General features: G+C 50.5%; 10 protein-coding genes across 10 annotated transcripts; 4 read left to right on the forward strand and 6 right to left on the reverse strand.

Annotated features, from left to right (window-relative positions):
• Positions 1–62: 62 nt before the first annotated feature.
• Positions 63–2,389, reverse strand: N7489_002328 (uncharacterized protein; the record flags this gene model as incomplete). The annotated part of the gene is made up of 2 exons (XM_056708083.1): positions 63–2,169; positions 2,235–2,389. 2 exons carry the CDS (start codon positions 2,387–2,389, stop codon positions 63–65), a joined length of 2,262 nt encoding a protein of 753 aa, XP_056572385.1.
• An 896-nt stretch (positions 2,390–3,285) lies between these two features.
• On the forward strand, positions 3,286–4,740 carry N7489_002329 (uncharacterized protein; the record flags this gene model as incomplete). Its single annotated transcript, XM_056708084.1, has 1 exon — positions 3,286–4,740. One exon carries the CDS (start codon positions 3,286–3,288, stop codon positions 4,738–4,740), a length of 1,455 nt encoding a protein of 484 aa, XP_056572386.1.
• A 229-nt stretch (positions 4,741–4,969) lies between these two features.
• On the reverse strand, positions 4,970–5,971 carry N7489_002330 (quinone oxidoreductase family protein; the record flags this gene model as incomplete). The annotated part of the gene is made up of 1 exon (XM_056708085.1): positions 4,970–5,971. The coding sequence occupies one exon, from the start codon at positions 5,969–5,971 to the stop codon at positions 4,970–4,972; it is 1,002 nt and encodes a 333-aa protein (XP_056572387.1).
• A 1,089-nt stretch (positions 5,972–7,060) lies between these two features.
• Positions 7,061–8,750, forward strand: N7489_002331 (NAD-dependent succinate-semialdehyde dehydrogenase; the record flags this gene model as incomplete). Its single annotated transcript, XM_056708086.1, has 4 exons — positions 7,061–7,090; positions 7,176–7,263; positions 7,319–8,563; positions 8,614–8,750. 4 exons carry the CDS (start codon positions 7,061–7,063, stop codon positions 8,748–8,750), a joined length of 1,500 nt encoding a protein of 499 aa, XP_056572388.1.
• A 205-nt stretch (positions 8,751–8,955) lies between these two features.
• On the forward strand, positions 8,956–10,256 carry fluG (uncharacterized protein; the record flags this gene model as incomplete). The annotated part of the gene is made up of 2 exons (XM_056708087.1): positions 8,956–10,056; positions 10,122–10,256. 2 exons carry the CDS (start codon positions 8,956–8,958, stop codon positions 10,254–10,256), a joined length of 1,236 nt encoding a protein of 411 aa, XP_056572389.1.
• Positions 10,257–11,215: 959 nt separating this feature from the next.
• On the reverse strand, positions 11,216–15,173 carry N7489_002333 (uncharacterized protein; the record flags this gene model as incomplete). Its single annotated transcript, XM_056708088.1, has 4 exons — positions 11,216–13,151; positions 13,223–13,763; positions 13,838–14,606; positions 14,712–15,173. The coding sequence occupies 4 exons, from the start codon at positions 15,171–15,173 to the stop codon at positions 11,216–11,218; spliced, it is 3,708 nt and encodes a 1,235-aa protein (XP_056572390.1).
• Positions 15,174–16,252: 1,079 nt separating this feature from the next.
• N7489_002334 (putative MFS transporter) lies at positions 16,253–18,163 on the reverse strand (the record flags this gene model as incomplete). The annotated part of the gene is made up of 7 exons (XM_056708089.1): positions 16,253–16,604; positions 16,675–16,879; positions 16,930–16,992; positions 17,051–17,393; positions 17,444–17,706; positions 17,765–17,876; positions 17,933–18,163. The coding sequence occupies 7 exons, from the start codon at positions 18,161–18,163 to the stop codon at positions 16,253–16,255; spliced, it is 1,569 nt and encodes a 522-aa protein (XP_056572391.1).
• An 856-nt stretch (positions 18,164–19,019) lies between these two features.
• On the reverse strand, positions 19,020–21,093 carry N7489_002335 (uncharacterized protein; the record flags this gene model as incomplete). Its single annotated transcript, XM_056708090.1, has 6 exons — positions 19,020–19,764; positions 19,816–20,012; positions 20,067–20,321; positions 20,381–20,694; positions 20,757–20,841; positions 20,905–21,093. 6 exons carry the CDS (start codon positions 21,091–21,093, stop codon positions 19,020–19,022), a joined length of 1,785 nt encoding a protein of 594 aa, XP_056572392.1.
• Positions 21,094–21,742: 649 nt separating this feature from the next.
• N7489_002336 (uncharacterized protein) lies at positions 21,743–22,887 on the reverse strand (the record flags this gene model as incomplete). The annotated part of the gene is made up of 5 exons (XM_056708091.1): positions 21,743–22,192; positions 22,256–22,337; positions 22,440–22,517; positions 22,587–22,734; positions 22,815–22,887. 5 exons carry the CDS (start codon positions 22,885–22,887, stop codon positions 21,743–21,745), a joined length of 831 nt encoding a protein of 276 aa, XP_056572393.1.
• Positions 22,888–23,247: 360 nt separating this feature from the next.
• N7489_002337 (nuclear transport factor 2 family protein) lies at positions 23,248–23,694 on the forward strand (the record flags this gene model as incomplete). Its single annotated transcript, XM_056708092.1, has 1 exon — positions 23,248–23,694. The coding sequence occupies one exon, from the start codon at positions 23,248–23,250 to the stop codon at positions 23,692–23,694; it is 447 nt and encodes a 148-aa protein (XP_056572394.1).
• Positions 23,695–24,181: the final 487 nt, after the last annotated feature.

Raw genomic sequence — 24,181 nt, forward strand, 5'->3', positions numbered from 1 at the left:
ACCACATATTTATTAGGATAGGAATGGGGCTATAGTTGAAAATAATGTGATGGCCAGTTTTATCATTCGGAATGTGAGAAGAATAGATCGAAGGATGACATGAGCATACTATCGTCAAGCAAGTCTGGTGTACAATCTCGCGGTACGGACGGCAGAGGAGGAATACCGGGTAGAAGGAAATCGCTGGAGCCAATGGCCGCGTTCAGCATAGGCAATCTGTCTGCTTCAGAAAGTATGGGCGGCGTGTTCAGCGCATAGTAGGGGGAGGGAGCAGGATGGACATTGAAATTCTGTGATAGCCTGCGCCGCTTTGGTTGTCTTTCAGGAAGTCGTGACTCTTGCCCATAGTTATGTGATAAGAGACTCTGTGGCGTCCTTGTTAGATCCACCTCAGGGGCATTGTTCAATGGGTCCCGGTGACTAGAAATGGCATCATTGTCAGCGACGCCCGGCAAACCTTGGGGCCTGTCAGTGTGGCTGGTCCTGGTTCTGCACGGCGACCCGTGATTCGTTTCGCCGTTTCCTGATGGCCTTATTTGGGACTCCATGCCGTATCGACCGAACACTCTATGGAATAGCTCGTGTTTGCTAAGATGAACCTGCGTCAGATACATGTCTTCTTCAGTGACTTGTTGATATCTCTTGACCTCCGGCCACTGAATCTTTGTCTTTCGCAACATGTCGCAGCCTCTCTGGACATCGGGCCAGGCCTTGTTGGTGTAGCCTGTATTCTTCGCCATGCGTATGCAATGTAAGAGGACTTTGGTACTCGTATATACCGCCCGACACTGTTGGATCACAAAGTGACTGGCAGGCACAGTGGCCATCACTTGCGGAGTGACCCTGATGCAGTTTGACGCGGCCTCGGCGCAACGTAAGAACACTTCAGGGTCCTCAATTTTGAGCCGCTCAATAAACGTGCGGTAGAGAAGCACAATTCCGATATAGTAAGATGACTCGGCAACGTTCTGTAGTGCGAGCGGCCGAGCCGCACTATGGGGTCCTTCCATTTTAGGCAGGACACGCTTGGTGTAGTACGTCTGCAGCTCAGTATCATACTTTTTCATGTATGACTGCAGCATGCTGTTATCCCCATGCGCAGCATTCTGGGGCTGGTGGCGTCTGCGAATCCACCGCACGGACTTGTAAATACGACCCATGATGATGTGAAACTCGGCAATGACTGCGAACCAGGGATCGATCTTGTCCTCCGGTATCAAAGTCAATTGGCTCTCTCCATCATAGTGATCCATGTTGCTTTCGGAGTTGTCGATCGCCAACGGCTTAAGGAGCGCTGTCGACAAAGATCGGTCCAGGATATATAAACACCACCAAATGTTCCCATGTACGCCGCATCTCGCCTCCACTTCAGCCGCCGCATCCACACCATTTTCAAGATCCAATGCTTGATATAGGCGGATCGCGTGGCCAACTGTGATCCAAGCGTCGTTCACCTTGCCACACTCGGTGAGATAGAAGGTTAGAAGGCCTTGCGCAACAACCAAGTTGGTGGCTGACGTGGCATTATGTGCAGTTGGCCGTCCCGGAAACTTGGAAGTCGCATGGGAGTACAGCAGACCTCCTAGGTCCACTCGTTTATAAGCTTTTAGGTGAGGTTGGTCAAAGATAGCGTGCTCTTCTGGCAGCAGGAAGGATGCCACGGCGAGCAGTGCATATAAGAGCAGCAAAAAGTCGTCGTCCTCGCTGCCAAGGCAGCCTTGATGAGCCGATAACCAGCGATCAAATTGCGGCTGAAAATCACGTTGGCTGATAATGGGGAATATGGGATATATGGAACGGTAAAATAGGTCAATCATGAGCCGTAGAAGGGGCTCCGGCAATCGGGTCACGTCGATCGCAGCGGGCTCTGGGGGCTGTGGGGCCACCACGTCTTCCTGCTGCTGGGCCTCAGGGCCTTCATGGAGACCGTCTGCCGGCTGGTCAGGCAATAAACAGGGACCATGATTGGCATCGTCGCTATGAGACACGTTCGCAGCTATCGGACGAGGTACAGATCGAAGCATTGCTCCTCCGCTGTCTAGGTCTTCCTCGCCTGCTTGGACATTTTCACTGAGTTGGTCGTCATGACCGGTTGATGGCTGTGCTTGTGACTGCTGATGCAATCTCTTTTCCATCAGCTGGATCTGTCTCTCTAGTTTCATGAGATATCTAAACCAGCGTTCAGCGATGTCGCTTGCAGTGGGGGACCGGGGGGTTAAGAGAAGGAAACTCACTGCGGATCCACCATCCTCATGTTGACGGACGGGTCGATATAGACGCACTCAGCCTGGTTGCGAGTGCAGCTCTCGCATGGATGCTCGCCATCACACTTGACTTTCTTCCGTCGACATATCTGACAGGCGCGCCAAACCCGCTGACGTTCGTTCATTGTGCTGAGCGTGTTGCGGAATCCCTTACACTATTGGAAGAGTGCGAGGGGAAAGGGGTTGGGGGAGAAACGCGTTCCTGCTACAGTGGAGATTTGAAGCACGACCCCAACAATCTGGGGTAGAAACATCTGAGGACCAATCAAACCGTATGTAATTAACTGACTACCTAGGTAATTACAAGTTAACAACCTTGGAATTCCCCCGTGTTATCGAACATACGTGTGGGGTCTGTCTCCACGTTCAGCTTTAGCGTACAGGTGTACCGAGGTATGTATCAGCATGACAGAACAGTATCAAATTTCATTTCAAATTTCAGGATTGGTATATTTTCAATTCCATTTGGCTTCTGCTTGTTAGCAGTCTAACTGTCCACGGGTATATGCACCAACCGTGTGCTCTTATTCTATTCATGAGACCTGAAGGGCTATAATAGCTTACCTAGGTACGGTCTTCTTGGGGCTACATGCTACCAAGAGGATGAAGGAGGAAGAATGATATGTATTATATGAATCTATGGAAAGGAGGCTGTATAGGTAAATCTGGAGCCTCCGAGAATGACAAACACGACAAACCAGGCAAATTCTCAGTCTGCACAGAGACAAACGCATACCCTGCATGCATTGCATGTCAACAGGTCTGCCTTATAAAGATATGATGTCTTCTGTTACCAAGCACAATCAGACATAATGAGGATGCTGTTGTGAATTTTATCACTGATACCCCTTATACCAAAAGCCCCCGGGGTCTGCCGATAATTTCCAGATGAGGCCTATCGGATCACTCCCGGGGAATGGCACGGAATACGAACAACACGAATTATGAATAGGCCTGGCATCATAGGTGAAGTACCCTTGCACATTAATCATACCAGAGGATTGATACAAGACACTGCATCATGAAGTCCGAGACCACCAGCCGTCACCACGCGGCGCCAGCAAAAATCCGTGATGCCTTCTCCAGGGCCATGTCCGCCATGTATGCGTCTGAGGTCCCTCTTTATGGAAGACTCTTGTCTCTTGTCTCTCGTGTCAACAAGACGACCCTTGAGCAGGACGGTTTACTACGCCAGCGCTTGGAAGCCACAGATGACCTAGACCGCATCGACATGGAACGACATGGCGCGATCCGAGTTGGTACACCGGCAGAACTACATTCAGTGCGCCGCGTGCTACACGTAATGAACATGCTCCCTACTGGGTTTTACGACCTCTCCGCAGCGGGCGTACCAGTGTATGCGACTTGCTTCCGCCCTCATAGCGCATCGGAGCTATCCAAGAATCCATTTCGTCTGTTTGTTTCGCTGTTGCAGTTACACCTGATCACAGATGAAAAGCTCCGAACTATTGCCACCGAGACTCTTGCCCGCCGTCAAATATTCTCAGACCGGATGTACGAGCTGCTAGACATATGTGAGCGCTACGGTGGCCTTACAGATGCCGAGGCTGAGGAGTTCGTCCAGGAAGCGAGGGATAGCTTCCGATGGCATGCTAGTGCTGCTGTTCCTTACGACGACTACATGCGACTCTTGCGCGATAATTCTGTCCTAGCCGATATTGTTGCTTTTCGGTCACCACACATCAACCATCTCACGCCTCGTACCTTGGACATCGATGAGGTGCAGTCCGATATGCTCAACCAGGGTATTCCGCTGAAGGAATACGTCGAAGGTCCACCGAAAAGGAAATGTCCCATTCTCCTACGACAAACCAGCTTCAAAGCCATTGAGGAGGCGATTGAATTTCCAAACGGAAATAAGTGCGACCCGAGAGTATTGCCCAGTGCCGTGTCTGGGTATCACACAGCCAGATTTGGAGAGGTCGAGCAACGAGGTGTGGCTTTAACAATCAAGGGGCGCCAGATGTACGACTCAATGTTGCAATCAGCCTTGCAGGATGGCATTACAGCCGCACATGGAGACGCATATTCCCTTAAATTCGCCAGATTCCCCGACTCATGGGAGGAGCTACGTGCGGAGGGCCTAGCGTGGTTTCAATACCGTGTTGATTGGGACCGACTGCAATCGTCAGAGACTCCCAAGTCCGATGATCTCGAGTATCTGATTAGATCTGGTTACGTGGTGTACGAGCCCATCGTGTACGAGGATTTCCTCCCTATCAGCGCAGCGGGCATCTTCCAGAGCAATCTTGCAAAACCAGGGACGACCAACGGCGGGTCACCAAAAATGGTTCCTTGCAGTAACAGGCGAGAGTTTGAGCTCGCCCTGGGTGCGGCAACTATGGACGAGATGATACTATACAAGAACATCCAGGAAGAGAGTCTTCTGAAATGTCGACAATGTGTTCAAGACCTTAAACTGGGAGCGGCGACAAGACAGGAAAATTCGATGTAAGAGAATCGATGAATCCGAGTTGAAATATATTCTATTTGGATCATGTACATACCTTTCATCAATTTACACATGGGTATATACCCACGCTAGAATATAGCCGTCTTATTTGCACAATTGGGGCTTGCATTCCGAAGTCGTGAGAATTAACAGAATTGGTTGGCTTTTCCTTGGACACATTCTACATTTCTGTATATTGTATACCACTTTCCTTTTTCAGAACCATCTATGCTTAAGTTTGTATGTTGATCAACAGTTTTCCAGTGGTCTTCTGGGTCGTAAGGTCATCCTGGGCCTGCGCTACCTCCCCCAGGCGATATTCACCACCCAACTCTGGCCGCACGACTCCAGACCCAACTAAGTCTAACAACTGCTGCGATCGGAGGACAAACTCATCCCTCTCCATGATATAGTTTGCCAGTGTTGGTCGCACAAGTTTGACGTTTTTCTTGCTCAAGTCCAAGACTCGGAAACTCGACACGGCGCCACTGCTGTTGCCATACGAAACCAAAGTGCCCTTTCTCCTCGTGCAGGCTAGGTCTTCGGCAAAGGTAGCCTCTCCAACCCCACTGAGAACCGCATGGCAGCCCTTCGTGCTCGTGATTCGCATGACCTCCTCTTGCACATCATTGTCCTTGTAGAGAATAACGTGGTCACATCCGTGCTTCCTCGCAGTCTCGGCTTTTTTCGGTGTCGACACTGTGCCGATCACAGTCGCCCCGAGGTGCTTGCACATTTGCACGAGCATACCACCTGTACCTCCAGCCGCCGCTTGGATAAGAATTGTCTGCCCCTGCTCAACCTTATGGGCATCTTGAACGATCGTCCAAGCTGTCAAGCCCTGGAGCATGATCGCAGCGCCTTGTTCCGTCGATACCGATCGCGGTAAGACCATGACGCTCTCTGCCGGTGCAGAGACGTACTCTGCTGTGGTACCTTGGGTGAATACTGCCACCCGGTTCCCAACCTGAAGGCCATAAGAGGGAGGGACATTGGAACCAATATCGACGATGGTACCGGCGCCTTCACGGCCGACCTGGAGGGGCAACTTCACTGGATATAGGCCGCTACGCTGGTATGTATCGACAAAGTTGATCCCGGCGTAATCTACTTTCACCAGGACGTCCGTCTCATTCATCACTGGGAGAGGATGTTGAGTCTCAAGGCGAAGGACAGAGGAGTCGCCGTGCTTGTCAATGACGACGGCTTTCATGGATTGTGGGAGTGTGTCCATGGTTCCGAGATGATAACCACTTAACAAGTGAGAAAAAGGTAGTGCGTCAATTGCTTGATGATTTCGTATAGTATGTGTGGTCGGTGCTTTGGTACTTTCGAAAGTCGCAAGACGCCGGATGAGCAAGGCTAACAATGGAAGTCAAGTCATGCAAGAGTAACTCCGCTAGACAGATCATGGTCTCCTTAGCAGATGTACAAAGTACTTCATCCCGGAAGCATTCAAAGGAGCCACATTAAGAGCATAGATTAAGAAACACATGGAAAGCCGGATAGACCCGTGAGTGGCTCATTTCATCAAGTAGACTAAAGGGCCATTGTCGGATTACTCCGTGATTGGCCCTACGGGCACACGAAAGGTATTTTTTACCCGGAACATACTATCATTACGCGCAAGTACAATTATGTGGCCTATACGGTGAGATACTCAGTGTGCTCAGTGAGCAGGCCAAGCGTCAGTGTATCGGCCTAGAATCCGGTAGTTACTGCTAGATAAGGTACTACCTAGGTAGTATGGAGATTCCCCTCTTCCTATAAACACTGAATATACCTCACATATTCAAATTATCCTTGATTGATATGGCGACCGAGTATCACCATTCACGGTATGCCTTCAGTGTTGTCACGTACTCTCAAATATATTCAAGTTTGTCTCGCATGCCCAGCCATCAGTCTACTCCACTTGCTGTGCGAATTCCGAGGTGGTTAGGCCGTTCGTTGATATTGTTGGTATTGTGGGCGATAATGGAATAAGGAGGGTTCACCTAGGTATGTAATCTTGGAAGTATTGGGATAAAAGGGGATCATAAAGACGACTAATATCTCGGTCGGGTATAGTGTAGCCTGGAGGGCAGACAGTATGGTTTAATGATATCATCTAGATACCATTTATGAAGATACCTGCATAATGTAGGCAGCTTATAGCCTACTTGAAGAAGAAGGATACCAAAACGGGCCGAGGATCTACCCCAATTGGGGATATGAGGGGTCATCTGCATACATAAAGGTATGGAACCTCCCCTCTTCTTATAAACTCTTACTCGGTGAATATACCTTGACCACATATTCAGATCATACCCGATTCACAGATATGGCGACTCAGTACCAGCTACCATTCAAGGTATTGCTACCATCCTTCTGTTCTTAGTCGGGGTATTCGGCGAGATGTCCGAAGTGTTGAGCCACGCTAACCGCATGTTCTCCAGCTATCGGACCCCAGTCTGCTGAAATTCGACTCCGTCATCGGCGATAAATGGGTCGGCGCAAAGAGCGGAAAGCGATTTGAAGTACTCGGTAATTGGAAATGCAATATCCTCTGCAGATTATCACAGCTAACATATCCACTTAGACCCCGGCACCGACAAACCCTGGGCCAGCTGCCCCGCCAACGCAGCAGAAGATGTATCTGCCGCCGTGGAGAACGCCCACACAGCCTTCGAGCAATTCCGCAAAGTCAACCCTCGCCAACGCGCCAAGTGGCTACTAGAATGGCACAACCTGACCGTCGCGGCCCGCGACGACCTCGCCCAGATCGTAACCCACGAAACCGGCAAGCCGCTGTCAGAAGCATACGGCGAGATTGACTACTCCCTCGGGTTCCTGTGGTGGTTCGCCGGAGAAGCAGAGCGCATCCAGGGCAGCGTGTCAACAGCTGCCGCACCCAACCGCCGCATATTCACCGTCAAACAGCCGATCGGCGTCGCAGCCGCCCTCGTCCCATGGAACTTCCCCGTTGCCATGGTTCTACGGAAGGTCGGCGCTGCGCTAGCGGCTGGCTGCACGATGGTCGTTAAACCTAGTCCCGAGACACCGATTTCGGCGCTCGTGCTGGCGGAACTTGCCCATCGCGCTGGTATCCCAGCTGGTGTGCTGAATGTACTCACTACAGACTTGGAGAATACTCCGGCGCTGAGCGAGGCGTTGTGTAAGCACCCGCTCGTTAAGAAAGTGACATTCACGGGCTCCACGCGGGTGGGTAAGTTGGTGGCTTCGCACTGTGCGCATGGTCTTAAGAAATTGACTCTTGAGCTCGGTGGGAACTGTCCTTTCCTTGTTTTCGACGATGCCAACCTCGACCAGGCGGTTGAGCAGCTGATGTCGCTGAAATGGCGCCACGCGGGCCAAGCTTGTATTACTGCCAATCGGATCTATGTTCAGGCTGGTATTTATGATCGCTTCGCTGCTCTTTTGAAACAGCGCACTGCTGCGATAGTTGTTGGCCATGGCGCCGTGGCTGGTACCACAATGGGACCATTGACCACGCCTCGGAGTCTTGATAAGGCCTCTGCGCAGGTTGAGGATGCTCTTCGGCTCGGTGCTGATGTTATCTTGGGTGGTAAGGCTGTGACGTCGCAGCCGGGGTATTTCTTCGAGCCTACTATTCTGTTGGGAATGACGGAGGAGATGCTCATCTCACAGGAAGAATCGTTTGCACCTATTGCTGCGCTGTACCGATTCGAGACTGAGGAACAGGCTGTCAAGCTGGCTAATGATACCAGCATGGGTCTGGCTAGTTATGCTTTCACCAAGAATATTGATCGCATGTGGCGTCTGTTGGAGAACTTGGAGGCGGGAATGATTGGAATGAATACAGGTCAGTTTTCTATTAATAGCAAGTCTCCTCAGTCTGACCAATTGGTACAGGCAACTCATCGGCCGCCGAGTCACCTTTCGGTGGTCTCAAGGAGTCTGGTTATGGCAAAGAGAGTGGAAAGGACGTGGCTGTCAATGAGTACTTGGTTACTAAAACGGGCACTTTGACCATTGAGGGACAATATTAAGTACACCGTACATATACACATGTGTATAGATCATCTCGGTTCTACCAAGTTGAAATGAAATTCATGACTGTTGTATTTGCTTGATTGTGACTGGTCAACTGAGTCCACTTTGCTCCGAACGATATCTTTTGATTGGCTGAATACAACCTGGGGGATCTTTTCAATATCAGATTTTCTTCATTGCACACGTTTGGTTATTTTAACCATGGACGATCTTAGTCTGCTACGACACCTGATTCAGAATCACTCGCTAATCGACCACCATGCCCATAACCTATTGAACCCCGAGTCAGCCACCGACTACGACAATTACCCATTAGAGGCCATCGCCACCTCAGCAGACGGTCGCGCCCTAGAAAATGCCCGCACAACCCTCCCCTCGCTGCGGGCCGCAAGCCAGCTCTCGGAGCTCTACGGCCGCCCATGTGCAGACTGGAACGACGTCCAATCCGCGCACGATGAAAGCGTGCGCGAAGACTACTCCAACTTGATCCAAAAGTCTCTGTCAGGCACGCACGCCCTGCTACTCGATGATTATCTCAGCGACGACGAAGATATCGAATCCTCGAGCTGGCACGATAGCTTCACGGCATCACCGACAAAGCGGATCGTGCAGATCGAAGCCATGGCCGAGTCCACAATCTTGCAGGTATCGAACTCGCGCAAGAACGGCGAGTCAGTCTGGAACAATTTCCGTCAGCGGTTCCAGGATGCTCTGGCCACAGCCATGGAAGACGCCAACGTTGTTGGTTTTGTATCGGAAATTTGCTGTCGGACCGGATTGGACGTGGATGCGTATTCCTCTGATGATACCACCCTTGGCGGGTCATTGATTCGCATCCTTGATTCCGGCACAACCAAGTCTGGGTTCGCGGTCGATGATAAGGAGATCTGTGACTGGATAGTCCAGCAAACGCTGAAAGCGATCTCGTTCAAGAAAAGAGCCGGTATTGTGAAACCTTTGCTGTTTCACACCGGCTTGGGAGATAACCGGATTAATCTTTTGCGAGCTAACCCTGCATGCCTGCAGCCTTTAATCGCACAGTATCCTATCGCGGACATTGTGCTGTTGAATGCCGGTTACCCTTACACCCGCGAGGCGGGTTATCTGGCTGCTACTTATCCAAATGTCTATCTTGATCTCGGGAAGGTCTTTCCCATGGTTAGCCGGGAGGCGCAGATGAAAGTCCTGAGAGAAAGTTTGGAGCTCGCGCCTACTAATCGTTTGCTCTGGAGTACCGGTGGCCGGTTTCACCCGGAGACGTTCTGGTTGGCTAATCGACAGTTCCGCCAGGCCCTCGAGACGGTCAGTTTCAAGCCTGCTTTTGATATTCGCTGTCTTTCCTGATGCTTATTTTCCTTGTATTGCAGGTACTAGTGGATTACGTTCAAAACGGCGACTTCACGGCGTCCCAGGCCATGAGGATAGCAGCTGATGTTCTGTTCTACAACGCCAATCGTCTTTACAGCCTGAACTTGACTCCATCGTACACTGCTGCGGAGTAAACTGCTGAGTACAAGGATACAGAGGTATTTCCCTGCCATTAATTTGTATTCGCAACGGGTATACTGACAGTGGTCCCATCAGCCGATGCCTCTACTCACGTTCTCACAATGCATAACTCTTGGGTATTGACCCCGTTGCGAAGGCCAATCGCCGATTAGTGAGGTCTTGCAAAGGCAATACGGGCGTGCAAGCACCACTGGTGGCCGTCCATGTGAAGAACTACGAAACAGTCACGCAAGCCGAACCAGCGCAACCGCTGGGTATCCAATCCGGACGCCCGCCGATTATGGCGTTGTGGCGTACGGCACCGACCACAAAATACGTAGACTTATGAGTATGTATATAGCGAATTTTCATATTGGAACTGAATGTGACAATGATCTTTCCATGCCGTCTCGCCTCACCCCAAGTCATAATACATATCGCAAGGCCAACAGAGCGATCCAGCACCTAAAGTAACAGGTATCTTTGTGCGTGTAATTCCGAAGTACAACCCAAAAAGAACACTGACAGACACGCGTGTACCACCGGGTGGGTAGAACGTTGCACCCCGCGAAATAAGAGGAAAGCAAGGGAAGCAAGACAAAGCAAGATATAGAAACAGGTATACCACTCCAGCCGTCGCTTCCCGTCTATCAAGCGAAATAGTTCCAAAAATAGGAGTTGCTAGAATGTGGGTGTAAATCGAAATATGGTAGAGAGAGAAGAGAAGCCAAATGTCCCACGTTCATTGGCTGATATGATAGGTAAAACAAAAAGAAATATAAGGAAAAAGTGGTACATGTCGTGTGCAATTGACCAAGATGTAGAGTTGAGACGAAGAGAGGAGTAGGTAAATGTGCAAAAGAAGAGGTGCTAAGGGGCAAGGCGACGCATCGCAAGCTCCAACCAAATGGATGGAAATGAGGATTCCACAAACGACCCTGGACGGCAGATCAAAACGGACAAAAGTGCTGTTTCAACATATCATCTTCCGTTCAGTCACCAACTCGTCCCTTTCCCACTCATTTAGTAGCCGTGCTACTTCCCTGAAAGAGACCGGTTTAGTAAGGAATAGATCCACACCAGAAGCTATAGCATCCGACTCATCACGAGAGCTACTGAGTCCGGTCAACGCAATGATGATAGCCGGTTTGCGGCCATCTGTATCCCTCTCCAGCGAGCGAATAGCACGAGTAGCCTCGAAACCATTCATGACGGGCATTGACATATCCATGAAGATAATGTCGTAACCACTCTGCATGCGCTCGACCGCCTCAACGGCCAATTTGCCGTTCTCAGCTGGGTCCAGGTCAGTCAGCTGGCGCTTTTTGAGGAACGTCATCATCAAATTGAGGTTGATGCGATTGTCATCGACCACGAGCACTCGTGCCAGTCGCCGAGAGGGCTTTGCGCCCTCTACCAGTGGTTCCGGTAACGGGGCTTCTGAAATCTCCTCCTTTAACGCCGTCATTGGCGACGGTTGTTGCAGCGGTGATGCCGTCATAGGGCGCCCTCCGGGGCAGTCCTGCTCATGTGCGCCAATATCATCACCAGTGGATATGTGGGGTGAGGCGAGTTCGGACGGCAATGAGGACGTCCTGATCGGCAGATTCAGTGGTTGTAGAGCGGAAGCCGGTGTCGTGGATCTCGGTTGGCCGTGGGTCATGCACCTCATTACGCTTCGAGCTAATTTATGTGGCCCACAGGGACGACGGATGATGTTCACGGAGGAAGCAAGAGGCAACCACTCGGATTTTGCTCCGGTGTAATCCACAGACTTGTGGCATAGGACGAGAAGAGCAGGCAAAGTGACCGAAGGTGCAATGGTGCGAAAGTTTGGTAAATCGTTTTCATCCATAAGCACAAGATCAATATGGGCGTCCGGTGTCCATGCGACGATCTCGATATCGTACCACTCTGAAAGGTATCGAGCAATCTCAGACCAGTTAGAGTTGGTAGTCACCTCGGATGGATCGATACCCCAGATAGAGGCTCGTCTACCAGGGTATCCCTCGCGTAGCAGAAGAGTTTGTGTTAAGGTCTCTCTCTGTTGCATAAGCTGTCCGGATGGTTCGACCTCTGGGCTTTCCTTGCCAACAGGCCGCTCTAGCGGGAGCGATACACGTACGACAGTGCCTTCCCCCGGCCGACTGCGAATTCGAATGCTTCCATTCAAAGCCTTAACCAAACTGCGAACAATTGATAATCCAAGTCCCGTACCAACAGCTAGGGCGTCTTCCTGAGCAAAGGGCGTGTAAAGCTTGCCGCGCAAAAACTCCTCCGATATACCTTTCCCTGTGTCGGTTACTGTCAATGTGACCAAGTCTTCGAGGCCTTGCCGTCGAGATCGTCCTTCAGACTGGCTCGATGCTGCCAAGGATAATGTGACACGGCCAAATTCTGTGTATTTCATGGCATTTCCAAAAATATTCATAATGATCCGCCGCAAAGCGCCTGGCTGAGTCCGGTAGACCCAATCCCGGAACGGAATGTCAATAACGACTTCGACGTTGGACCGCTGATTCTGCGACTTTGTCTGATGTGGCATCAGCACGGGCAGGTCAGCTGAAGCAGTCGAGCTCTGGCCATACACATTGCCAAGGCAGATGCCTTCAATGACTTCCTCGGCAAGAATCGCCACATCGGTGGCCACGAGCGTATCCAGATGATGCGGCAGCTTGTCCGATCCTTTGTAATCGAGCTGTGACTCTTTCTTGCGTTTCATTGACCGCCATGTCCGTTCCAAAGATACCACTTTGCTGAAGTCGAGTACCTGGTTCATTGTATCCAGCAACGTCCGGCCACAGGAATTGATGGTTTCAAGCAATGAGTCCTGGAATTCGTTTAGATGAGTGCTGTTCAAAAACTCAGCAGCGGCCAAGATGCCATGGAGAGGGCTACGGAGTTCATGTCTAGGACAACATTTTAGTCAGTAACTGTGGTCCGCACATGGAATATCCGCTAGAGACAATGAGAAACTCACGAGATACTCCCAATGAAATCACCCTTCTGGCGATCCGCGATGAGGGATTCAACACGGCTGTATTCGGCCATGATGGACGATGAAAAGCCAAGCACTGAGCTGAGCTCGACTGAGGTGGTGAACACCTGGGTCTCAATTGTGCTCCAGCAGAAACACCCTCCAAACCATTGCGAAGAAACAGCATCCCACAGGGGCACAAACATTATTTGTGCGGCATGTGGAAAATACTGGTTGAGTACTGAATTCTCCTCGGCTTTCCGCCGTTTTCGCGTTGGCTTTGAAGGTTGTGCATTGGGTGGGGACCGACTGGTGGCACTGGTGCCAAGAGGACCCTTGTCTTGGGCTTCTTGGTCGTCATCATCGGATGTCGAGATGAGCCCATCGCGATGGAAAGACCATAGCTTTCCTTTGGGGTAACGTCGAAGCAGCAATTGCAGGAAGGATCGATCCAAGTTGGCAGCAGGGCATGTGGTCATCGAACCTGCCTGGGGAGCAAACGGCTCTTCATTTGTTGATGCCGACAGGACAGAGGCAGGTCCGCCTGTGTCGGAGCAATCACCCCCATATCGGCATCCATCAAAGGGCTATTGTTGGCCTCCAGGAAAATCACCCCACCGTCGCCACTCAAGTCAAGGCTCTCGCGAAGTAAGTTGGCAGCCCTGCGGAAGGACCAAGAGGTGCCTTGAGAATCATCCGGCGGTAGTCGATTTCGGCTGCTGCTTGTCAGCCATTCTGGCAGAGAGCTCTCCACCGTGCCCGATTCAACATTTGAGCCGTTGTCCAATTTTGAACCACTGCCCAACTTCCAATCGTAGTCCAGTTTCAAATCCGAAGGAACAGAGCTGAAGGAACGTGCGTCGTTACTGAGTGACCGGTCGTTTGGTGGACTATTGGACGGTGCTTGCGATGCGTTTTCTGAGCCGTCTCCATGGGATCGCCTAGAGGCACTGATTCGATTGTAGGAAGATGCCGGAGTTGCTGATAAATGGCCGACACTGTCGGTGCGCGACGGGTCGACATTATCCACAAAACTGGAGCTTCCCTCAACGAAATAGCTGAGCCCGCGGGAAAGGCGTGCAGCCCGGCGTCCTTCGGAAGCCTGCCTGCACACCCTCAAGTAGTCCATCACAAGCATCGATATAGATCCCAGCGTATCCTTCTCCAGTGGCGTCAATCCATCCCGGGGCTTTTTATCCAACACGAAAAAACAGCCCAAATTGATATTCCTCTCGGTTGTCAAGGGAGTTCCAGCGAAAAAGCGGAAGTTGGGATCTTTTTCAACGAAGGAAAGGTGTTTGTAGCGCTCATTTTCGGTCATATCGTTCACAATTAGAAATTGATAGTCTGCATTTTTGCGGTCGTTGGGGGGTAGGGAAACGATGTCCTGTCAAATGGCGTCAAAAGCGAGGAATCATAGAGATAAATAATGATGCGATCGAGTACGACAATGGCTCCGGGTCGGCCAGCTCGTCAAATGAGCAAAGCTTACCTTGCATACACTCCATGCCTTGCGGGTGTCGGATGTCCCCAACCAGATATTGTCATTGTCGTCGTGGATTGACGGATCGTTCAAATTGACGGACTTCGTAGCTTCGGCAATGATGTGCTGTTGATCACGATCCAATACAGAGACAAACACCCTCTCCGCATTCAGCCGCAAGGCCGCTAGCTGGGCAAATGACGTCATTGTACTGTTTGAGGTACCTAAAACGAGGGCTTCGGAGCCTGCGCTCGCTGGTCGTGAAGGTGGACTATGCGAAGGCACTGAGCCTTCTGATATCGGCGGGGTGATTATATTTCCTGAATTTGCAGTAAAGGGGAATCCATCGTTCGCAGGAAGCCAAGTAGGCACCACTTCGGCTTGGGAAGCAGGCTTGTAGTAGCGGTACAGCTCTCTCGCCCTGCGATCCGCATTGTGTAGGCCATCCTGGCGCGCCCTAGGAAGATCCATCGTTTGCCGGTAGTGTTAAAACAGCCAGGATACAGTGGTGCATCCTCGGACCCCCAATTTCGGTATACGGGTGAAGTTATCACGCCGAGGACGATCGAGGCAGGGTGAGAGCCGAGAGAGGTCGAAATGCGAAGAACAAGTGATCAAGAAGCTGGGAAATTGGTGGAGGGGATCAATATAACTGGGTTAGTCGCAGACTATTGGAGAATTGGAAAGAAAGTGTGATTTCTCAATTTAGGTACGACTCTCCACAATCGAACAGCAAGTCAGGTGAGCGCAGGATTCCAGGGAAGACTGGGTATCGCCAGGGACCTGTCTGTCAAGGTACAATAGGGACGGGTATTGGCGAGGTGGAGAACTGAGGGGAGCAATGCATAGAACATGATTAGAGGGAATCCGCGCTCAATGCACATCGAGAGTTGCGTATGGAGTACATCTACTCCACCACATCATCGCTTCTGTCGTGGGATAGTGCAGCATCTTGGGATCGGCACACCAAGGTGGCGTAACTGTCACTGGATCGACATATGCCTGGAGCATGATGGAGTGGAATGTACCAGTGTGGACAAGATGGAGACAAGATGTGGAGCAGGAGGTTTCAGTGAGGTGGTGCTGTGGCGTCCTGGGCTGGCGATCATTGGCTGATAGCCTCAGGCCATAATATTTGCCGTGAATATCAGGCATCTAAATCAAGATCGAGTGCGCCAACGAACCTTCGCGATCGTTCTACCAGTAGAAGTTGCTAATTGCAGATGGGTGCTTCCTTGCTTCATTCGTAATGTGAACCATGCTGTCTCAGCGCCTCGCTACTGGCGACCGGGACTTCACACCCACCCACACCCATGCGTTACTTGAAAACTGTACGTCATTTTTCAGGGGCTGGATCAGCGCTGCAAGCCCCATGACGACGGTGGCGAATTCATGAAGCAGCTATACAACATAGGCAATCTCTAATTGACTATGCTGACTATGACAGCTATGGAAAACGATCTTCTCCGTTACGGACCTGACCGCACAAGATGATCAAAGTCTCAAAATATATGTTGTATTCAAACAACTCTTCTAAACTTTATACCGAACTAGGAATTATGACCGGTCACCGCACCCCAGATATACGCCACCCACGACCCAACTGTCAGCAAAAGTAGAGCTGCAAAGCAAAGTATGGATATCTTCCGAGTGCGCTCGCGCTGGGTTACCAAGCTGCGCTCCCGGATACGCTCGATGACCGCCGCACCCGATGTCAACCGCTTATGCCGAGTCCACTGCAACGGCGCCAGGTTATCAGTCACAAACGAGCCGATCAGAATAGCTGCGCCGACAACCGTAGCACCGGCACCAAGAACTAGGTAGACCTGCACCACCCGGCGGTATGAGTTGTCGTCTGCATCCTGCAAAGCTCCTGTGATGATCCGAATTATAATGCTCATACTACGGTTTCCAATGTTAAACTCTCTGTCCCTGAACACAGCCCGATGCTGGGGTTTGGGGTCAAACTTACGCATTATTCATGGTGACCTTCAGGGCATAGGCAGATCCAAAGACCGATTGGTGCCAGAGAGTGGTGCGAATGCTGTCGATGACAGAGGTTGGTCCGAAGGACACGGCAATGCCGTAGATGCCGAACGCAGCCCCTGTTCCCGCATGTGACGTTGCAAAATTAATGAGAACCATACTCAACAACATGCCGAGACCGCAAATAAACACTATGGAGGTCAGTATGAGGGTTATTTTAGGTCTTCATGACAAAACTCACAGACAGATGCTCGGTTGCCGAGGACATCAATGAACACGCCCAAGCAGGGAACGAGGAAGAAACCTGGCTAATGTCAGCTTGTATCCAACAAAAATGACCACGTCTTCCAGGAATATCGTACCTGCATACTGCGAAAGAGAACTATACCACCCGGCCTTGATGGAATCGACATTGAATCTCTTCTCGGCCAGTTCGGTGGCATTCTGGCTGAAGACTGACGCAGCACTCGTTTGGAATATAGAGAAGCCCATGACAGCCCAGAACATCCAAGGTAGCTCGAACATCTTCTTGAATTCGAACTTTTTGTTTTTCTCTGTCAGTTGTTCTTTTGTGGCTTCATCGCGTCGTCCCTTGTAGTGGCGATTACAATATATGTTGAAGAACCAGAATGCAGCGCTGGCGGCATTCGTGAACAGGTTCATGAACACTGCAGTCCAAAACACCCACGCAAAGTTCCCAGTTTTCTATCAAGTCAGCATTGGTTTAACCAAATCGAAGCGTGAAAAGCGATTACCGATGCTATAATATTAGAGGTTGACTTGCCAATAAACCCTCCAATCTTGCCGATCGCGAGCTCAAAGCCTAGAGTGGATGCAAATCCATTGCTAGGAGGAAACCAAGAGGAAAACATTTTATACTGGGCGATTTGTGTGGCTATATCGCCCAATGCGAGGATGATTCGACCTCCGATCATGAAGTCGAAAGAGCGCACCGTCGCCGCTGCCGCGACGAGGATGGAACCGATGGTATAGACGATATTTCCATAAACGATCATCTCTATCAGAAAGAACTGGTCAGGATATCTCTCGCTGATTTGATAGACTCGGCAACATACGAGCTCCACCGACACGGTCGGTGATCACACCACTTATCAAAAGCAGAACCGTTGCCATAAAATCCTCGCTAGCTTCCAAGAGCGAAAATTGAACATTGTCTATATGCATTTCCTACCAAAAGATCGTTAGTGAATTCTGCGGATCGGCATTTCCGTGGCATGAAGTACCTTTTTCATTGTGCTCTTCATAGCACCCGTCACGCCAGAACTCCAGTGCGAGCCAAAGCTAATACACGATATCAGCGCGACAGCGCATAACTTTGCTGCAAGCGGCGGTGGCTTCCTTCCATCAGAGTCATCGCTGTCGTCGCTAGGTTCTTCCGACGGAGTCTTGATGTCTTCACGGACAGGCGCCGACACCACGTCCACAGACTTCGAGTCTGAGGTATCAACTGCCATAATCACGATCCGATACTGGAATTATATAGCAAGCTCCTAGCTCGGGCTGTCAAAGGAAATAAAAAGCTTTCAGGGCGAACTTAAAAAATAGTTCCATGTCTTCCTATTTATGGACCTCGGAGATTGATAAAAGTTTAACGACAGAGCGGAGCCCTGCTAGTCGGGACTACGGTGAGCTGATCCTGGTGGAAAGGGCCGAAGCTCCTGATTAGCTCCTAATTGGCTCCACTACGTATTAAAAAAAAGAAAAAGAAGAACTTGCAAGGTTTACCTTGTCGCTTGGCGCGGAGTTCCATCAGATAAGATGGTCCAGATCGGAGGGTTATACCCGAAAGGGGTCTAGCGCTGCCTATCTAGTCCAATTCGGGGTAACATCGGTGAATTTGACTCACTTTAGTTTAGTCCCTTCAACGTTTTTAAGTGGTGGAACAGCGCTGGAAGAGTCTCTCGGCTTTTGTCCGAGCTATACGTAGTCAGCTTGCGCTATTATTCCAAGGTTTCTTCTAGACCCGCTCGGATTCTTTAACCCGGTTATATCTCGGGTTCGGATTATTAGCTAGGGCCATTTTGTCTTGGTCCAAGTCCGTCTCACCAGCACGACGTTTTTCGACTTCTACAATTTGTACAAGGACTAGGCTGTTATTAAAATTTCAAATATTGATATAGTTATTTCTCGTTAATATACTCCCGAGGTCGATTCAAGCTACTTAATCCTGATAGATGTCTTTCAGCCCGTTTGAACGCTCGGACTATAAACTACCTCCGAATGAGACATCGAAAAAGGATGTTGAAAACAATCCCACAATGGGGCCCTCCCAAGATATACTATGCAATCAACAAGAAAAAGAAGACACAACTACACTTTTTCCGTCTGCTGGTCGCTGCCATCCCCATGCTGAATTAGTGCTGCTACGTACTCCCCATTGCTTTCATCGACACCACCGATCAAAAAGCACAGAATCAGCGCCACACCGCCGAATCCCAACGTAGAGAGAAAGACGGTACTATACGCCTGGGAGTTTCCCAGTTGGAAGGCAGATTGGATCAGCGGGACGTCCCCAGCAGTCAGACCCGGAATGCCCCCGCCTACCCGGTTGGTTCTTGTCAGGTTGGCGATGAGCTGGGGGATGAAGGATTCGGGCACACCTGCCGACAGCGCGACTGGAGTGACGGCGGCGGGAATCGTCTGCAACAGACGATTGTTCAAGATAGTGTTATACATTGCCACTGCGACCGAGGTGCCCGCTAGGCGAATGCATCCACTCAGACCACCCGCGGTGCCCAATGCTTCCTGGTTTTTGATTGGGAAGGTCGTCATGGGCAGACCAATTCCATCCGCCATGCCGATCACGAGGTTACCCGTAACGAGTACGCCCACCGTCAGGTCTAGGTTGAGTGGGTTGGCTGCGCAGGCCGCGAGCAGCCCCGTGCCGATGAATGTACCCACGATGACTAGTGGTTTGGCCGGTAGCCAGTTTGCGAAAAAGGGGCCCGCCATCTGGCCTAGCGCGAATGACATGGTTACCAGTCCCGACATGGTCGCGCTGCTGGCTGGAGTTAGACTGGGGTAGAGGATGGCAACTGCTCTGGGCCAGATGATTCTGGTATATATTAGGACGAGTCTCCATCAGGGTCAAAGGGTTGGCACGTACCCAAAGGCATAAAAGTTCATGGCTTCAATTGCACACCAGACCACGCAAGAAGTGTACTTGACGTTTTTGAACAATTGGAGGGGAAGGTAGGGTTCTTTCAGCGATGATTTCAGCTCATAAGCTATACAGACGGCGAGAATGGCGACGCCGGAGAGCAGGGTTCCCAATACCTGTCCGCTCTTCCAGGGGTAGATCGACTTTTATGCCCGTTAGCGATCACGTCAAGCTTGATAGCAGAGCTGTGGACTTACGCCACCCCAGTTTAACCCAATTAGGAAGAGGATCATGCCGGCCGAAAATAATACGAGACCAATGAAGTCAAACTCGAGAACCATTTGTTTGACAGTTTTATCGCGGTGTAACATGTGGAAGGATGGCGGGTGGTAGAAGAAGAACCACAGCGCTACTGACAGAGCATTCAACCCAGTCAGGTAGTAGAAGCATCCGCGCCACTGCACTGCCGTGTTATTCTGGATAGTGATAGCAATCTTCGGTCCGAGAATGTTCTAGTCGCAGACGTCAGCAACTCCAGTTTCACTGCACAAAGATCCCGATTGGTACATACTGTTGGCAAAGTCCACAGAAACAGTCCAGAGTTGGCGATGAAGCGCCTCTTCATGGGCACGATCTCGGACACGATCCAGAAGAAAGAGCACTGAAAGCCCGCGGCAATCCCGATCAGAGTTTCCCCTGCGATGAGCTGCCCGATAGTGCCGGCTCTCGCACCAACGATACTGCCAACCAGGCCGATGACTGACCCGATCACGAAGAACCAGCGGCGGCCAAATAGGTCACTCAGACGGCCGGCCAGCATGAGCACGATAGCCTGAGTCAAGGAATACACAATGCCGACCCAGTTGATGTCACTCGATCCGGATCCTACACCCGTTCTTGTCAGCGCCGCTTCGAAGATATTGAATACTCGCATCCAGAATATATACCTCCGAGGTCGTTATTGATATCGGTCAGAATCGGCGCTACCAACGCATACCCTCCAGTTCCACACGCAAAAGCGACTCCAATGGCCTATTCAATAGCTGTCAGTGACTAGAAAGGAGAGAGGGTGTTAAGAAGGGGTAAAATCCATACACAGTAACTTCCGATGAAGTAAGGGCTGTAAAAGTACCCTTTAGGCAACTCGGCCTGCTCCCTTCCCATGGCTTCGGGGGCGCGGTCAGTCTCGATATGTTGCTCTTGGTGAGCCATGTTTGCTGTTTCGAGGTGATCAACCTGTAGCCCCTTGCCATCTTCATTCCCAGTGGTAGACAGAGAACCCATGTTCTTGTGCCTCGTGTTTTCGAGTAAGTCCAAAACCGATTGATAGGCAAGATATGTAGGAATTGCAGGGATTGAGGCGTCCAATGCAGCTATGCGTTATGTGCAGCTTTATAGAAGGGAACGGGTTGTACCTTGGTACGCACCCCAGACGCCAGTGTCGCGACCCCATGGGGTTCTGTGAGTCTAGAATGGGGTTAAGGTTTGCTATGCGGTAATTCTCGTGTTCTGAGAGGTCAGGGGTTGAGCCGGACTGAGCCGCGGATTCAGCCGCCTCTCTATTCGGGACGGATCTTCCACGGGTTGTTCCATTTACACTGGATACGAGTCAGTCTCGCTAGTGCTCTTGGCGGGGGATACTTTTGGGCAAAAAGTATCGATCAAAGGCCGAGATTGGGGAGTCGACGGGTCACAAAAAGGGCGTTTCGTGGGCGAGAAATTCGGACGGACCAGATGTGGACGAACAAAGAACAAAGAAAGGCTATCTACTCTGTGAGGCAATCTCAGCCACCAATCACACTCCGATGTGCTGATAGAAGGTCTTATGTTGGCTATCAAACCGCGGTAATTAACTAAGTACTCCTTAACTAATTCGCGGATTTATCTCATTTCGTCTGCACTATTTGGTAGCTCCGCTATACACAAGATCATCTCACAATCTCCCAGCGTGGAGCCCGCCGCTGATGACTAGATTACTTCCAGTAGTATACAACGATGCATCCGACAGGAAATAAACGGCAGCACCCTTGAGATCCCTGCGATCGCCCATCCGTCCCATAGGAACAGCATTCCGCATGATCATAGCCAACTCCGGCCGATTCGTGAATTGACTGATGGACATGTCGGTGACAGTGTGCCCGGGGGAGATCATGTTCACACGAATTCCCATCGGTGCAAGTTCAACGGCCAAACCACGAAGCAACCCATTAGCCGCTCCCTTGGATGCCGAATAAGCTGTCAATCCCTGGCTCTCAACGCCACTTTCCGTCGCGATACTCCCGATGAGAATAACGCTACCCTTCGGGGTGAAATCACCAGAGGTGGGCTGATTCTTAAGCATCGCCTTCACCGCTAATTGCACGGCGAAGAAGAGTCCAACGCTCTATATCGGTGTTATTGGCCAGCCTATGGAGAAGGATGATAGCGTCTTCTTTTTATCACGTACATTGACCATTTGGAGCCGAACCACGTCTTCCCACGTATGATCGACAAAAGGCTTTTCGACGCAGATACCTGCACACGCTATCCTGTTGAATTTTAGCACTTTGAATGTAATTGGTGATCTTGTGGCAAAGGGCGTGACGAAAAATGATAAATAAACTGGATGGCAATGGACAGAAGGAACTTACACGCCATCGATCCTCCCAAACTCTGCTAAGATTCCATCGAATGCTTTCGTTACCAGCATCTCGTTGGTGATATCGACACTGTATAAATAATTCCCATGTTAGAAACAGTCAACCAGATCAAACGGCAATCACATATGAATAGCACACCTGAAATACTTCACCCGGCTCTCCTTGTGCAAGTCTTGAATCTCGCACAGATCAAGGTGAGGCACCTCACGATAGTCAATCACTGCAACATGACCACCAAACTCCACAACGGCCTTGACTAGAGCGAGCCCGATGCCATCCCCACCACCTGTAGTTGTATCAGCTATATCCTGTTGCTCTGCACCGAGTTGTACTTAACTGTGATTACCACCACCTTGTTCCGCAAACTATGGAAATCGTCCACGGTACTGGTGGTCTTGTACGACTGCAGCGATTCTTGGATAGCCGATTGCGAAGCCATTGTTATCAATCTCACAGGTCAATCTTGAGGTAATTTTATCTCCGAAATTATGGCCGCTGATCAGCTCGCTGGTGTTACTGGGATCTGATCTTATTTCACAACAGAAATGGATTAATAATGCGGCGCGAGACGGAGTATGGATAGCATCATTGTTTGATGCCGGAACTCAGCCGAAGATCCCGAGGAAGGGATATTTAAGTCATGTCCCAACACCTCTACTATTGGTAACCACGCATTCAATTCTCTCGTGATCGTGCACCCTCGACGAAGTCTCATCTGACCATTGCACCATTCTCACTGCAATTCTCCAATAACAACCACAACAACCTCTCCTCCTCAATATTCGTTTCTCGCACCACCATGGGAACCAAGAAATTCACCGCTCGCAAAGTGCTAGACGCTTTCTACAAGGCAGAGCGCGAGTACATGCAGGCTACGCCAGAGCAGCGTGACTATGCCAGCATCGCCGCTACTCTAGCTCCAAATGTTCGCATGGAACAGACATCTGCCCTGCCATACGCCGGTGTCTACATTGGGCCAGACGGCATGCAAGACTGGACGCGCCGCATGGCCGATTACTTCGAGGTTGTGGACGTGCAAAACCCGGAGATCTTTGAGCGCGCCGGGTCCGAAAAGATCGTCGTCTTATCGAATGTCCACTTTAAGGTCCGCAAGACTGGCAAGGAGATGGATTTCCCTTTCTGTCAGGCTATCACTGTCGACCTCGAGCGTGGCGTCATCGTCGAATTGAGGCCTTTTTACTGGGACGTGGCGGAGGTGAATAAGTCTCTGGGATATGCGCCATGATGGTATCAAAATGGGCAGATCGGCTAGACTCGGTGGCAACGTGTGTGGTAATGGAGCTTGATACCGGTCTAAAAACATGTATGGACTGATGTGTTCGAAGAAAGTAGATACATAGATGAACAGTGCGCTATAGAATTCTACAATTTTTCAAACGGGATTCATGAATACATCGATACGTTAGGTATAGCATACTGAATAAAAAACGAATAACATAGGCTGTTCGTGGTAGCCTCTATGGGAATGCTATTCAGGAAATCTAGTGGATGTGCAAGTATGTCCTGTTTTATTTTCTAAAATGATATCACCACCTGGGCAACCGCAACTGATTACAAACATCCCCCGGAAAGGTCCCGGTAAATCCGTAGGCCATAGTGCCATACTGCGGGCACTATGGATAATAGGAGATATCCCTTGATGTAAGTAGTGACAGTCTATTTCCCGGCTCTCCCGCGGCTTTTCCCTGTCTTCCTAGGGGATACACGGAGTG

Source organism: Penicillium chrysogenum (genome assembly GCF_028827035.1).
Source record: "Penicillium chrysogenum strain IBT 35668 chromosome Unknown utg000001l_segment0_segment0, whole genome shotgun sequence".
Taxonomy (NCBI): domain Eukaryota; kingdom Fungi; phylum Ascomycota; class Eurotiomycetes; order Eurotiales; family Aspergillaceae; genus Penicillium; species Penicillium chrysogenum.